Consider the following 16,315-nt stretch of genomic DNA (forward strand, 5'->3'; position numbering starts at 1 on the left):
TCGCCACATATTACGTCGGTCGGATGGATTCCCCGGCGAAATTCCTCCTCCAAAACGCCTCAAAAGGATGTGCCAACACGTAGGAAATTCTTCCAAAACGCCAATATTTTATACGTGATCGTCGCTCATTTGCTTTGTTTCTCGTGGATTTAACTAGAGCTTCTTGGTCTGCGCTGCAGGCACGACAGGCTCGCTCGGATAAACTATAAAAACGGAGCGACTATCCAATACTCTGAATTTTTTTTAAGGGCCTGTTCCAGCCGTGTCAACAAATGAACAAGCACCGTATACTTTACTGAAGCTCGCCGTCCACAGTGCTTCGAATACTATCCTAATACGGTCGCATAGGTGTGCACACACCCAGACAAATCCAATGGATTTGCGAGGTCAAATCCACTACTGCAATCTCAGCTGTAATTTCTGCTCCAAGTTTGCCACCACGCCGGATACGATAGCATCCAATCCAACCGCGAGGGGCCCACCTGTCAGCACCTGGACCAGGAACCGGACGCCGCATGCCGGTGAATCCAAAGATCTTGTCACGTACGCCGCGGACGATCGAGGCGCCCGGAAACGTATCCGCGCGCGCGCGCCACCGCCGCCGCCGACGACGGCAGACGCGCCAAACCGAAGCGTTCTTTTGGCCTCAGCGTCCCCGCCGCGCTCGCACCAGGCTAGCTGAGGACAGCCCGGCCGCTGCTTTGTTGTGCCGCGTAGGAGGCGGGGTCGACAAGGCCAAAAACAGACGCGCGCGGCGCACGGGTTGGTTGCGTTCCGCGCCCCGTCCCTGTCGCCTTCGTCCGCGCGACCGCGGCTTCGCCAGCCAGCCAGCCTCGTGCTCGGGCGTGAGCCAAAAACGAGGCCCCTACTGCTGCGCGACACGCGCGTGAGCAGAAACCCAAGCGGCTCGTGCAATGTAATCGCGCGCCGGGCGTTCTCGTTGGCTCTGCTCCAGAAAAGCGCGCTCGTGTCGTGTCCTCGACCGCCCGCCGCGCCTCGTGGTCGCTGGCTTCGGCCAGGAGCAACGCAACAAACGAGTCCAGCGCGCGCCCCGCCCGCGTCCCGCGACAAGCGGAGGCCGCGCTGAGCCAATGGCGCCTCCGCGCCGGCCGGCCCCCCGGCGCCCCGCCCCCAGATACAACAAGAAAGGCCACGGCATCCGGCTTGGAACGGACGGACCATCTCACTACTAGCTCAAGGCAAACAAAACAACGCGAGAGCCTTGGAGGTAGCAGCAGCAGCGCTAGCACCGCAGCCTCACTGCTACTAGCTCAGGAAAGCGCCCCAGCGCATGCAGTGGCACCGCCCATGGACCATGCCGGCCGGTTGGTCGCTCGCTGGCCAGGACAAAGAGGCCAGTGCTGCCGATACTGCTGCCACTGCCACTGCCACTGCACTAGCTAGCCATGGACCCCGGGAGCCGAAACCTCTGGGTGCCCGGTTATAATACGTCCACTTGTTGCCAAGATGCGTTCCCCATGCCATGTGTGCCTAGGCGACGCGCACATACGTACCGCACCCGATCGGCGCCTAGCGCTAGCGGCCGGGGTGCAACTTGCGAGAGGCAGAGGCCTAGATTTCCTCGTGCATAACATGGCATGTTCCTTCCGGTGCCTCGCCGAGACGGGCAATGGTGGTGGCGCGGTGCCATCCAAACGCGCGGGGTTGCCTTGCTATTCTTAGCGTGCGGCGGATCCTCCAAAAAGGGAGATGCCATCATGCTAGTAGGTTGGGTGAGGCTACCACGGCCGCAACTTGACGCGAGGAGGGAGAATATCAAGGCAGCAAGGGGTGGTGGCGATCGCTAGCCGTTGCCTGATTAGGAAACGAAACAACTTACTCCAGGGAGGGGGAGTCCATAGTTTTGCAGACACCTGGTTTCGAGCACGGAGCCTAATCCCAACTTAGTAACGCCCTGCCTGTTTTTCTATGGCAAGCTGCTGTACTAGACCACGGCAGATGCAGGGAACCTCTGGTGCAAAGGGGCTATCCGATGCAAGCTTTGCTTTCTCTATAAGCACCTTGGCCAGTCGGAGCAAAGGCTAGCTAGAGATTCCAACTGTGCCATGACGACTTCACTACTACCTAGCAGGCGTGTTGTTAAGTCAGAATAGCTTAATTAGGGACCAAAAACGAATACGGCTTTTATGGTCTCTGCCGACCAAAACTCGTCGCCCACGTATGATATTGTTTGAACGGAACGTTTGCCACCATACTTAAATGCCCTTTGGTTTCTTGCACATCGAATTCAAGCATTGGTCTAAGCCTCTAAGTGAAGCCAAGCTCTTACCGATCGAGTCGCAGCGAAAATTGCCGGCTTCCCCCTAATTTTTTTCTGCATTGACAAGGGTATTTTTTCCCACAAAAGTACAAGATGACATAGCAACAAAGGATAAGAGTATAGAAACGAAGATGGCATCGTATTCCCCATCCATTAGCTGCAGGACAACGAGAGATGGTGTGATGCCACGGCGCCAAGTGTTGAAAAATTACGGTCTTCTCTTGGGAAATATTTTGAATTAGGAGGCAGGCTGGTTGACCGTCCAGACTACGTTATTATACACAGGTTTAATATATAACTGATGGCCTGCTGTATAAAAACAAATGTTGTGTCAACTCACAACTGAACACATTAAAATATGAGTTGACCAGAAAAAGTCCAAAGGTGCTTAAGGTAACAGTCGTCGTCGTGGTGTGGTCCCTGTAGCAAGCTCAAACTGCAAGTGAAAGCAAAATTCGAATCGGTTTCATCTCCAAACTTACAGATCGGGCTCGTTGAGCTAGAGCTACTTGCTAGTAACTTAAGTTCCATGATGATCGCTTGCAAAACTACACAAGTCAGCTCTTGGCACCGCAACTTCCCTACTAGCAAGTTTTGCAAATGTTAAAGCGTAGCGAAATGGGTCAAACGTAATGAAAAGAATCAAACAATTCGGATCGCTTGCGCGGGCCTCCATTTGTCGTCCATACGCAGATTGAAAATGGAGAGCCAGATTTGTACAACCGTACTTATGGATTTGATTCAGTATATTACCTCACAACTTATCTTCATCTTCCATTTGGAGTTTTGTATGGGACCGGCCAAAATGCAATGAAGAAAGATTCGGGACAATATCTTATTATCAGCAAATTATCTTAAACAAATCTGTTTACTTGAGCAGGTTGAAGAAAATTAATTCTCCTAGTAACATCTTTAGGTGTCTATTTAATTGTTGACTTTTTGCCCCCTGACACCGTTCTTCATTCAATGGACAAAACTCTGTCAAATGAAACAACTTTTAACAAAACTCTAACATCCACGAAAAGAGTAACCTACTCTTAAAGAAGAAAACACCTTATAAATAATATCAAGACTTGATTTTATTACCCAAGAGCAGTGACACTAATATTTTAATCAATGCTAATTACTGAAGCTGCAAAAAAAAAACTTATGTACGTAACCGAAGCGCAATATAAAAGTACTACCAGTACAACCAACATGTATGCCTAGGACAGACACACAACAAATGCTGTGAAGAATTAGTTTAGCAGTACGTTACCGGTACATGTATTGTACAAATACACCCTAAAAAATGCAGGCGGAGAACTGAAAGAAATGCTGGGCGGCACTTAACTGAAAGATACAGCAACAGCAAAGACAAACACAGAGCCGATCCAAGAGCTGTCATGGACCCAAAAAAGCCGAAGAAAGGGAGGCTCGCCGTGCCATCACCGAGGCTCGCCCAGCTTCTGCTCTCCCCCTTGGACGCCTATAAAAAGGCAGCTCCGGGCTTCCCAGTCCCCCGCGCCGCTGCTCACGGCTCTACCAACGAAGCACCTCCAGCCTCCAAAGGGGAGACAAGCGGCCAGACGCTTCTTGCCCCCAGCAGCAGCAGACCCGCGCGCGGTCTCGTGAAGGTGAATCGCCTGGGAGTTACCTGCGCCGCAAAGGTTTTTACTCCCTCGCGGAACCGCACGCGCGCTGCGACAGCCACCAGAGCAGAGTATTCCCCTGTTTCTCCAGCCGCCATGGCGTCGTGCCGGGACGGGGCGCCGCCCCATGGCGACGCGGCCCGCGCCCTGGTCTCCCCCTTGCTTGCTAAGGAGGGGCAGGTCCTCATCACGGTGCCCGCCGACGAGGTGCCGGTGCTCACGAGCAAGCCGCCCGGGCGGCTCGCCGCCGCGGCGAAGGAAGCCGTGTCCCTCTCCCTGGGCTTCGCGTTCCCGATGACGCCGTTGGTGTCGTCCAGCGACGCGCGCGGCGAGGCGCGGTCCATTCTCGCCCTCGCGCTCCCCATGATCTTGACCGGGCTCCTGCTCTACCTCCGGTCGATGATTTCGATGCTTTTCCTCGGTCGCCTTGGCGGCCTGGCACTTGCTGGCGGGTCTCTCGCCATCGGCTTTGCCAACATCACCGGATACTCTGTCCTCTCCGGCCTCGCCATGGGCATGGAGCCCATATGCGGTCAGGCATTCGGCGCGGGCAACTTCTCGCTCCTGGGCATCACCATGCAGAGGACCGTGCTCCTGCTCATCGCGGCCGCCGTTCCCATCGGCGGCCTGTGGATGCACATGCGGCCTCTCCTCCTCCTCTGCGGCCAGGAAGCCAGCATCGCAGCGGCCGCCGAGACCTACATTCTGGCCTCGCTCCCGGACCTCGCTCTGCAGGCATTCATCCACCCTGTACGGATATACCTGAGGACGCAGTCCATCAACCTGCCGCTCACGGTCTGCGCCGCGCTCGCCATTGCCATCCACCTCCCCATCAACTATGTCCTCGTCACCGTCCTCGGCCTCGGCATCAAGGGGGTGGCATTCGCCTCCGTGCTGGCAAACTTGAACCTCCTCCTCTTCCTCCTCGCCTACATCCTCTTCAAAGGCGTCCACAAGCGCACCGGCGGCTTCGCGCTCTCCGGCGAGAGCTTCCGGGGCTGGGGCGAGCTCGTTAGCCTGGCGCTGCCGAGCTGCGTGAGCGTCTGCCTGGAGTGGTGGTGGTACGAGATCATGATCCTGCTGTGCGGGCTGTTGCTGAACCCGCAGGCCACGGTGGCGTCCATGGGCATCCTGATCCAGACGACGTCGCTCATCTACATCTTCCCCTCGTCGCTGAGCTTCGGCGTGTCGACCCGCGTCAGCAACGAGCTCGGCGCGGGCCGGCCCGAGGAGGCGAGCCGCGCCGCCACGGTGGGGCTCATGCTCGGGTTCGCGTTCGGCGGCTTCGCCTCCGCGTTCGCGTTCCTGGTGCGGAACGTGTGGGCGAGCATGTTCACGGCCGACCCAGCGATCATCGCGCTCACCGCGTCGGTGCTGCCGGTCCTGGGGCTGTGCGAGCTCGGCAACTGCCCGCAGACGACGGGCTGCGGCGTGCTCCGCGGCAGCGCCAGGCCCAAGGACGCCGCCCGCATCAACCTCCGGTCGTTCTACATCGTGGGCACGCCGGTGGCGCTCCTCCTGGCGTTCTGGTTCCACTACGACTTCAAGGGCCTGTGGTTCGGCCTCCTGGCGGCGCAGGCCACCTGCATGGTGCGCATGATGCTGGTCATCGGCCAGACGGACTGGGCCAGCGAGGCCAAGCGCTCGAGGCAGCTCACCGGCGGTGACGCCAAGGCTGCAGCGGCCGGCGGGGACGAGAAGTCGCGCTGCTTGCTCCTAGACACGGACATCGAGCGGGCGAATGATCGGTCTGATCGGTGTTGATAGCTACAGCGCGAGCCGCATGTGTGCTCCCTCTAATCTACTCTTTTCCCCCTTTTCTATTTCCCCCATTTTTTTCCCCAATATTTTGGCGGGGGAGGGATCAGAGGCTGACACAATGACAATTTTGTTCACCATTTGCTAATGAGCCTGTAAAGATTTTTCTGATTGTTATATTACAGAGATTGGAAATATTCTAGTACTGATACGACGCAAATCTTTACCCTTTGTTCTCATTTCATATTTAAATTTTTTCATTAAAAAGAAAAGAGAGAGATTTTCATCAGAGAGAAGAGAGAGAGGGAGATGGGAACAAACCGTTCACGGCTTCCGTTGGGTGTCAGTGTCTGGTCCAGGGAGGCGAGCGAGCGAGCCGCGTGACGACCGGGTCGCCGGCGCGGGGCTACCGAGTAGCGCAAGCGCAAGCGCAACACAAACACCGGGTCCAAGTCGCGTGGCGTCGCCAAACCATGCGGCCAGGGGACCCACCTTCCTCTCGTGCCGTGGCGGCGAAAAGGCGCTCGAATTACAGCACGTGATTCGCGTAACGATACCGAAGCCTGACCGGTAAGAACATGCGTGCTAACGCAACGTAGACGAGTCGGACTCCGTGTCCACGAGGGCTACCATGGCAGGGGTTCTGGGCTCTGCGAGATACGTGGCCCACCTTTCTCACGCGCAGTAATAGAATTCAGGACTATTTGGCGATGACGATGGCATACTACTACAATCCTTAATTTATTTTCAGCTCCACTACAAATCGTTTTACCAAGTTCTAGAATCAACCGAACGTTCAAAAATATTTATATTTTGCATCCCCATCGCGCCGGCCGCAAGGAGAAAGATTCCCGCTGTGCTCCCGGCATCCAGGCAGGCAAGAGTGGCAACGTGCAGGATCCGTATCGATCCACCTGTAGCGGCAGGCGGCAGCGCGCGATCAGAGCCCCCCGGCCAGAAGCGCGGGCGCAGAGAGATCCCAGTGGCCAGCCCGTCCCGGCTCTCGGCTCTGCTGCGGTGCGGATGGCACCGGCAGCGCCGGCAGTCCGCATAGAAAACGACTCGCCTGACGCCTGCTCCTCCCGCTCGACTCCACTCCTTGGAGCCCCGAGAAGATGGCACTGCTTCGACGCCCCCAAAAGCCAGCACCAGCTGTTCCAAATACAATATACTCGACACCGTACGCGCTGCTAAAATTATCGCCCCGAGACAGAGAAAAAAGAAACAGAGAACTTCCCATATCATTGCACTCCTTCAGTTCGTGGGTCGCAGGAGCTCTGAATTCTGAATTTCTGATCGGGAGAGGGGGCACGATGCATTGCATCTGAATGTCAGACAACCGCGCCCCCGTTCTGAGCGTGCCGTGGCTGAGACTGAAAACACCCACTGTTCGTCACCCAATCGGCCACGCCTGGCGTGGAAGACGGGATCGTCTCTCCTTGGGGTCAACCTTTTATCAGTGAACTGATGTACTAGATGAGAGGAACCTAGCTGGCTCGTCAGTTCACGCCCGGCCGATCAAGTCAGGTAGTCAACGGCCGTACCCCAATCGGATCGCTCCAGCGTACCAAGCTCCTTCGGTGTCCCCTGGCGCCGGGGCGAGCCCTAGAGGTGTCCCCAGCGAGCTGGCAGGGCAATGCGCCTCTCTTTCCAGGCGGACCACGGCCACATCTCGCCATGACAGATGAGCGATGACTGGGATCAAGGCCAATATCATTTTGGACTTTTAGGGTTCTTTCATATTGTAAGCCCACTTGCTGGCATGGACGTACAAATCGCAGCTTTTCCTATACGCTTCGGCGTCGTCTATTAGCAGCAGGAAATTAGTTTTGCTTCCAGTTCACGCCGACCTCCGCTCGAGTGGCGGCGTCCGTGCATGCATATCCTCACTGGAAAGCACGCCGGTGTCTGTCCACATCGCTTCCGAATCATACCATCAAGAGAAAAAACAAACTCGAAAGCCTGCAGCAAGGGCATCGTCAAAGGCAACGCGACGTAGCCGGCGAGCGCGTGACGGCAGGGCACTGCTGATGATCCCGATCCGATCGATCGTCCCGCTCAGCCAGGTCACCGTGATGATGGTGGCGCCAGCAGTTTCATGCCGTCAGGGCTTCGTCCTCCGACCGGGCTAGCCGGCTGCTAGTAGTAGCTACGGTTCCGGCTGCAATGCTCGTACGACTTTCCGCCGCGACGCCGTCGCTTCCATTATACAACAGGAACCCACGGGCGCGCGAGTCCGGCGCCGCCACGGCCGGCCGGCCGGCCGGCCCCTGCATGCATTTCCTGTCGCGATCGGGGGGAGCCCACCGACCCACCGACTCGTAAAGCGACGCGGGGCGCGGTTGACCACCTTCTCCGCCGTCCCATGCAATCCCGGCGCGAGGCCGGCCGCCGCCGAATACTCTGCACCCATCGCGGCCGGTCGCCCGGATTGGCTCTTTCTCGAGCCTCTTTTTCAACCGGAGAAGGCTTGACGGAACGGCTCCCTCGTGGAGTGCGGGTTCCTGGCCAGTCAGATGGATTCGCTTCCGGCGACCGGTTTCAGCTTCCGAGACGTATCGGCTGACCACGACGCCGCGCCCGGGACAGGCTGGCGCGTTTCTAGTTTATTTTCCGTGGTCGAGCCGGGCACGGCAGTCCGCCGGGCCGGCGAAGCGCGCACTCCTCGTCGTGGTTCCGGTTCCGGTTCCGTGCCTACCATCCTTTTGTCGCGGGCGCGCGCGGTCGCGGTCACGGTCACGCGTTGGCCGGGCGGGGCTTCCCCTTTGAACAGGGCAGGTGGAGGAGAGGCGAAAGGGAAATCGCGCACGCCGCCCGCCGTGCCTGACGGCGCCCGGGCGGTCTCCGCGGCGTCCGCGCCGCAGCTAGCTGCCGAGCCGGGGCGAGAGGCGGGGGGCGAGGGGCTCGTGGATTTTTTCGGCGCGGGGGGGCTGACCGGGGAGCGTGTCTAGTGGCGGGGGAGCACGGGCGAACCCGACCGACGGCCCCGCGAGCGGTGGTGGTGGCGGGGGCACGCGGGCGCGGGGAGGCAGACGGCGCGCGTCGCCGTCGCCAGCTGCCGCTAGCGGGCGCGAGGTGGACGCCTCCGGGCCGCGCGTTGACGTCGCGCGGCGCCGCACCCGGTGCGTGCGGGCGGGCGGAAGTCGTGACAGGAAGGTTCCCGCGGGGCGTGGTTGGTACGGTGGGGTAGCTAGGCGGCTCGCGCGGTCGTTAAAACGGCCGGGCCGGGCCGCGGCCGTCGCACCTGGTGCGGCGAAGCTGGACCGCTGAATTGGTTCCTTCCGAGGAAACATTCAGCGCCATGCCGCCATGCATCTCATTCCGATCCGCGCGCGTTCCTGCCCTGCTCCTCCGCCTAGAGCTTACTGCGAAGCGCTAGCTTACCCGGAAGAACTTGATCCTGTCGGGAGCCATCAGCAGCCACACTACGGTCGCGCCCGCACTCCTATTGGTCGCTCACTCATCGCCATGCCGGGGGCCTAAATTCCTGCGGAACGCACGTATGCGCGCTGACTCCCCACCACCTCGAACGAATCGACCCGCCGTTCTCCGAATTGAATTTTGTTAACCCGCAACGATCCAGGCTCGTCGGGTGCGGCACGGCAGGAGAGGCGGGGGGATAGCTTTTCTAATTTCCCCGGATTCCTCTCATCCTCCTTGATGACGGCGCACGTTTGCTGTTGGGCCGGGGAATATCAGGCCCTAGCATAGCGCACAAAAAAAGTACAACAAAAGTTGGACCTGCAGGGAGATAAGATTATCTACATGTATAAACAATGAATCATAGCCATGCTGCCGCTACTGCGCGCGAGTTAGCCGCCTACAATCCCTAGTGATTAGCAAGGATAAGCCTTTCTTTATCTGCCAAGCTATCATTATTAGTTTTAGCCCATGCTATTTACTCCGGATAAGCTAATAAAAGTACGCGATCGCTTCGGTTAGCTAATAGGCCCGCCTCCGTCCTAGGACTGATTTGAGGCCCGCGTTTCCTCGGGCGCGGAATCGGAATCTCCAGAGGAGAGGACGGACGGGGGGCGGCGGCGAGCTCGTCGCTCCAGCGGCCTCGCAGCCGGTAGGCGGGTTGACCCTCTGATCGTGCGATTCCATATGGCCTACCAGCGGCGCGGGGTCCGGATGATTGGCGCTCGCCGGCGTCAGCTCGCGGTGATGGTGGCGACACTGCAGCGGCCATTCATGCCTGCATGATCCTGACTGCCAGTGGCGTCGATAATGTGACAGTGCTATTATTGTATGCGACCTGGTACTTGCCAGTGTCGCCTCCGACCAGAGTGGACGAAGGCAGCAGAGGCCGCGGAAGTGCCGCGCGGTGTTCACAACTTCACGGCAACAGTAGGGCCGCGCGCTTGCAGTCGCGGAACACTGAAAGGTGACGTACCGGCCGGCTAGAGTTTGGTAAAGCAGGGCCTCTCCCGGCCTTTCGGCTCAGATCAAACCCGTCAGGTGCGCCGGTTTTGCAAAGGATGTTTTCTTTCGAGGAATATAATCTGCGTGAACTGAATCCATCAATGCCGTGAAAGCAAGACTAGTGGTAGCCACTGAAACAGAGTGTACTTGCGAGCACCTTTTCTGATTCTTTAGAGGCTGACTTAGCTAAGTACAGCTGGTTTTAATACTGTCGATGTTGACACAACTAATAGTGAATAGTACAAACCAAGTCAATTAGAATCAAATTATCACAAGAAATCCAGCGCGCACTTCACTGATAAATTATGAAAAGTCAGCCTCAGGTATATACAAACTACAATATTGAAGTCAAGTTCGGTTAGAGATGGGATGGCTTGCCGAAGCAGTTGGCATTATTTGCTATTTCGTTTTAGTTGTACTATAGTCTTGTGCCGGGCGTACAAGACTTACTTCTTGTACTTGCAAGTGTCTAAGTAAATATGTACGAAACATTCTATATGAAACATTGCAGTAGTTGGATGTCAGTTCGAGAAATCTTTACAAGTAAACATACAAAGAGAAGTTTTCAAACTAGAACAATAATATCATTCTTGGCCCAGAGACTTCAAAATATACGGCCCAGCCCATATCCTTTTCGCTTCTATTTTCAGGCCACAAAGCCTGCGACATGGCAACTCACAAAAATCATAATCAGGTTCATAAAAATTAAAAAGAAAGATTATGTTAGACTCCTTACGGATCTCGTCCAAAATCAGACGATGTCTAGATAAAAAAGATATATAGATCTATCTTTTTTATCCTTTTTAGAGCAAGCAAAATAGACCAGGATGGGTAGGCGCGCACCCGAATAGGCAGGCGAATGGGCAAGCGCGCTTGTCATGGGCCGGCCCTCTGGCCGTGCTATAAATAGGCCGGATGGGCCTCAGTGATGGGCCGTGACCGACGTATCGTGGAACACGTGTGGACAGACCGACCGAGCGGCCGCCGGAAAATCGCTTTATCCAACACAACAAGTGGGAAACCTTCTCACGGCAAAGCCCAGCCAGCCCCCAACTGCCGCCGCGCAGCGGGCCCCACGCCGCCGGTCGCCTTCGTTTCGGCCTCGCCCTGCCGGCCTCCCGTCCCGGCACGCCGAGTCGCAGGTAAGCCTTGACTCGGAGGAGAACACCACTTCGCCCAGTTCACAACCGCAGCCGCCCCTTCCAGCGTCCATCGGCCACCGCTCCCCTCTTCCTCCGCGCCTCGCCGCCGGCTGCCCCTTCCTTCCCCACGGCACAATCGCGCCTAAGGGGGCAGCGCCCGGCTAGCTCCTCATCGCGCCCCCCGCCAAATGGGCGCCCACGGCCGCGACCTCACCGCTCTCCTCGCCATCCGCCGCAGCGGCAGCCGCCTGTTCAAGCGGTAGGCCCGCCTCCTGCGCCTCGAGGTGGCCGGCGGGTGGGGACGGGGGACGAGGGGAGGTGGGGGGAAACTCGGATTGCAATTGCAACCACAGCAGCAGCCATGTTGGGGTCGGGGCTCAACCTGGTCAGCGCGGCGCTCGGCTTCGGCATGACCGCAGCCTTCGTCGCGTTCGTCTGCGCGAGGTTCCTCTGCTGCCGCGCTCGCGGCGATGACTCCGGACCGCCGCCGTCGCTGGACTTCTCCGCGGATCTCGACGGCCCGGTGCGTGCAACGCCTCGATCCCCATGCATCGCTGTTGACAACTGCAAGTATTCTGGCTGCCGTCCTGCCGCTGTGTGACTAGTCGTAGTGGCGGTCGTGGTCGTCCTCCTCAAAAGGGGAATTTTCTCGTGTGGCAGTAAAGGCATCGACCCTGAAGTGCCCCCCACTGGATTGCACGTTTCGTTTGCTATAAAAATCGAAAATGGAGTGTTCGATGACCATTTCCTGTGTTGGTGCCTCGATGGGCACTTTGTCCTGCCAAACCAAGACGTTTAGCATGCCCCATATGTTTCTAGTTTTAGCCATGGAAACTGCTATGCATTATGAGCTTAGTGCGTACCGGATCAAAGGGGTGAATAAAATAGGGACACAAGTGGCGAACCTGCTTTACCGGTGGGTGTGATGCAGGCAAAATGGCTTTAGATTCCTTCGTGTTAGAGCACAATTTTTTAGATTCTTTACGAATTGGTAGCCCTTAAATAGCATACTGCAAATTTTGCATTAATGTTATTTGAATATTTTCTATCTGGATGTGATCACAGACTGAACCCTAACCTTTAATGGCATGTATAAGCAGTCGTCGAAGCATCACATTGTCATTTCCCCTATCATTGGTCCTCTCCCGGTTGGCCTTATAGTTATGAGTGCAAGTTTTTATCTATCTGGATTCATATATTTTGCCATTAATCGTTTAGAATGCTTCTCTGATCTTCTTTAAGATCCCCCCTGCATGTATGAATGCAACAGTAGAATCAGCAATGTTAAGAATATCTGCATAGGTCCAGCTGAAACTATTTTAAGTTCACAGTATTAGACTATACTAGTCGCATTGATTCAAGCTCAATGCTCTTGTTCAATGATGTATTTCAATTCACCCTTGTTTCTGTTATGTTGACTAGAAGTCTGGGAATCCCTCTCTCTTGAGCAAACTTCATTGTTGAGTGCCCATTGTGTGTTCCTTTTTTTCATACTTGTATGAAATTTGAAAAAATGAGAATGCCAATTGGGCAAAAGCATTGTTCTCAGAGTTAGTGCTGTATCATTTTCACAAAGCATCTCTTTAATAGTTAGTCTTATGGTAACTAGCAAGTGATTTCTTATGTCCTCATAGTCAAACTAGTACTTTTTCTTCATTGATAGTGTTACTACGGGTCTGTTTGGAGGAGCTAAAGTTGAGTGCTAAACTTTAGCGTATATTAGCACTCATACACATGCTAAAGTTTTTGAGTCTTTTCTAAAGTTTAGCCCACCCCATTAGCACTTCCGTTTGGATGAGCTAGTATAAAGTTTAGCGCTTTCACCCATTAGCACTTGGATCCAAACGGGCCCTACATGTGAAACAGCGATTTCTGAATTCCTGATCCTGATTTTTATTCTTGCTGAGCTTATTTGAATATTACTAATCAGTGACCAAATACCCTGAAGAAAATTTTTAATTGGAAATTAGAAATTAACTGTATCCTTTTACATTGTTCAGGTAGAGCATACTCGTTCTGGGTTGGAACCTTTGGTTATTGCTGCAATTCCTACTATGAAGTATAATTGTGAGGCCTTCTGTTCCAAAGATGATGCTCAGTAAGTAACTAATATAAATTTCTTCATTTGAACTAAGTATCAGTTGTTATTTTTTGTGCTTCAACGTATCTGCAACGCAGTCCCTTGTGATTCGCTATAATGTGAAATAACTATTATTGCTGAAATTTTTTGATTCACTACACTGTGAAGGCAGTGAGCTAAATAATTTGTCACTTGTGATTGATTTCATTTGAATCTTGGTTGGAAGTTTCATTAGAAAAAACATAGAAACATAAGTACTCCACATGTATGTGCATATGCTCCTATTGGAGATTGTATGTCAAGATGTAATTTAGAATCATATTTGTTACATAAAGCAAATTGAAGTTGAACAGGTTTCTGATTCATTCTCAGTACAGCTCCTGCGTTTCTTTAAGCCTATATTCTTTGTCTGGAAACGCAACAAAGTGCAAATTCAGAAGCTGACAAGGATCACCAATTCCTTTTGTAGTTGGTGCATACCTGCAGCTAATTCAACTTGAAATTAACATAATTTAGACCGAATTTGCAAAGTAGGGCGCTTTTTGTTTCTTGGATTAATGGTTGCATTTGTTGTACTATCAAGTAATAACTAAACCTTGAGCAGCTTAGTTACCATGATGCCTAGAGCGCTGTGTAATTTACTTTTTTAGACAACTAAACAATTTAATGATTGTTTGTTTTAACAGGTGCTCCATATGTTTAGGTGAATACAAGGAGAAAGATATTCTTAGAATCATACCGACATGTCGCCACAACTTTCACCTTGCCTGCTTAGATTTATGGTTGCAGAAGCAGACGACTTGCCCCATATGTCGGGTCTCACTGAAAGAGCTGCAGGCTGCCATGTCATCTGCATGTAGCATCCAGCAACTCCCCACCGTCCCAGAGAATTCTGTTAACCCAACACCTCAGTGTCTCCTACCTGTTCGTCAAGATCAGAGGGTTCAACGTAATAGCCAGGAGAGGAACGAATCAGTAGAAGTGGTTATTGAAATTCGACAATGAATTGAACATAGACATGACTGTAGGAGCGAAGTGGAGGAGGCTACCAGCATGTTCTGTACGGCTTTCGATAATCTTGTCCACCGCAACATCATGATGTTTGATCTCAGAATTCAGATGAAGCATCTTTAGTATATTTCATGTGGTAGGTCAGAATGTTGTACCGAGACATCCGTGGCCTTTGAGTTCATTTTGATGTGATGAACTTTTTAGATAAAGGATGTGATGAACTGATGACTAATACTGTAAATACACTGTCAGTATCAATACCGAATCTTCTTCGGTGTCAGAGCTGCAAAAAATTATCCTACCTTGTGGTTCCTAAAGCTGGTTGTGATGCACAATCATCGCATCTTGTCTCAAAAGATTGTTTCCTTTCGTAGTTTCGTTACCCAGTGATTCGCAGCATTTACCTGGTGATCTTCCTCAACACTGAAGAATTTTCCCCCAATCAAAGAACTCAAATAAAGTCTGCCAGAGACTTGAAATGGGACGTGCCCATTTTCCCTTTTTTTTGCAGGACATGCATGGTTATCAACCATCCAGAGAGCGATCTCGTTGGCAGCCAGGAGGCCAGGTCGGGCTGCCATCTCTGCAGGGCCGTACCAACTGTCGCGACATGCCCATCCATGGCCAGTGCGATCCGTCCCCTTTCCACATTTTTTCCTCGCTGTGCAATCGCGCGCCACATCTTTCACAGCCTGCCCGTCACAAATCACCTTTCACGCCGGTGCCCCTCCGCCGTGCACAGCCGTTGGTAGGTCGCATCTCACACCACACTTGGCGACGGCTCAGATCCAGCCGCGTAACCGTGTGGTCGGGCGCCCGGGCCGGGCAGCTGAAAACCCCTGCCCGGGTGACGGCGCTGTCAGCATCACGACCCTTCGCCGTCGCCGAGCCGCGGGACGCGGGCGTCGCTCTCGCCGCCGCCGCCGGCAAAGCATCCTCCCCGCCTGGGCTTCACATGGCAGATTCCGCCGGCCACCGGCTGCGCACGCGGTCGTCACGCTCGCCGTGCCCGTCGGACGTGACGCGCTCGCGCTTTACAAGCCGGAGGGCCCAGCCGAGTGAGGTGGGCGGGAGGTTCGGCAGGCGCGTGGGTAGATTCTGGGCGCGTATCGTTCGCAGAAAAAAAAATTCCGGGTCGCACTCGCACCGTGTCCTTGGCGAAGAAGATTTTGGTATTGCTTACGATGGAGCGACACGTCAGCACGGTTCCACGTGACGGCACGCCTTCCTGTGTCCGTAATTCGGAGCATAGTTGAAGCTGAGCCTGTGCTTCATCAATCAATCATCGCGCAACAGAGTTGAAGCTGAGCAGCAGAAGATGCCCATGGATGAGCATATATAAGAAACCTACATACTTCACACATCAGGAATTGCGACGTGCACTAGGAGCGAGGGGATATTATTGCTGCTGTTTACATCATGCATGCACCCAGCTGACCAATTGCCCAATCCGTGGTTGCCCTGCATGCTAAGAGTTTATTCCATTTGGCCTCGGAGGGTTGTGGACGTCAAGTCAGTACTTGTGACATTTCGGAGGAACCTCTGCCGAAGGTCCATTTCGTTCTGCACAGTCAACCACATTTCCACAAAGAACAGGACAAAGTTTTCCTGGTCATCTTGGGCCATTCCGTACGAAGATGAATCCAATGAACAAGTTTCCCGCTGATGTGGCTATGATCTAGTTCTCTGAGCGCATACATGTTTTTCAAACTCATAAACCGAATATATATATATATATAAAAGCTTCAATTCGTGAATGTACACGAGCACAAATTGATTGTAGCTTAGCTAGGTAGGTGGTAAGACTCATTGCGCCGTCCATCCGAATTTGAGTTCTCAACGACTAAGCATGGGAGCTCGCATGATTTATTATATTTCAGAATTTAACCGGCGTATTTCTTTGCTCGCATGATTTATTTCAGAATTTACCCGGCGTAATTCTTTCAATGGTGAGCGATGTACCTATCGACAGCCAGACGCTTGCAGT

The 16,315-nt window shown here is 54.0% G+C and overlaps 2 protein-coding genes across 2 annotated transcripts; both read left to right on the forward strand.

Annotated features, from left to right (window-relative positions):
• The first annotated feature begins 3,556 nt into the window (after positions 1-3,556).
• On the forward strand, positions 3,557-5,881 carry LOC112901562 (protein DETOXIFICATION 49-like). The gene has a single exon (XM_025970498.1). The coding sequence runs from the start codon at positions 3,667-3,669 to the stop codon at positions 5,674-5,676; it is 2,010 nt and encodes a 669-aa protein (XP_025826283.1). The 5' UTR covers positions 3,557-3,666; the 3' UTR covers positions 5,677-5,881.
• A 5,357-nt stretch (positions 5,882-11,238) lies between these two features.
• Positions 11,239-14,624, forward strand: LOC112898985 (putative RING-H2 finger protein ATL69). The gene is made up of 3 exons (XM_025967314.1): positions 11,239-11,760; positions 13,238-13,335; positions 14,004-14,624. Exons 1-3 carry the CDS (start codon positions 11,599-11,601, stop codon positions 14,320-14,322), a joined length of 579 nt encoding a protein of 192 aa, XP_025823099.1. The 5' UTR covers positions 11,239-11,598; the 3' UTR covers positions 14,323-14,624.
• Positions 14,625-16,315: the final 1,691 nt, after the last annotated feature.

The sequence above is a fragment of the Panicum hallii genome, chromosome 7 (assembly GCF_002211085.1).
Source record: "Panicum hallii strain FIL2 chromosome 7, PHallii_v3.1, whole genome shotgun sequence".
Classification (NCBI taxonomy): domain Eukaryota; kingdom Viridiplantae; phylum Streptophyta; class Magnoliopsida; order Poales; family Poaceae; genus Panicum; species Panicum hallii.

Coding starts and splice junctions, on each gene's coding strand:
- LOC112901562 (XM_025970498.1), top strand. CDS start 3,667: ATGGACCCAAAAAAGCCGAAGAAAGGGAGGCTCGCCGTGCCATCACCG.
- LOC112898985 (XM_025967314.1), top strand. CDS start 11,599: ATGTTGGGGTCGGGGCTCAACCTGGTCAGCGCGGCGCTCGGCTTCGGC. Junction 11,761..13,237: donor CCGCGGATCTCGACGGCCCG/GTGCGTGCAACG, acceptor TACATTGTTCAG/GTAGAGCATACTCGTTCTGG. Junction 13,336..14,003: donor TGTTCCAAAGATGATGCTCA/GTAAGTAACTAA, acceptor TTGTTTTAACAG/GTGCTCCATATGTTTAGGTG.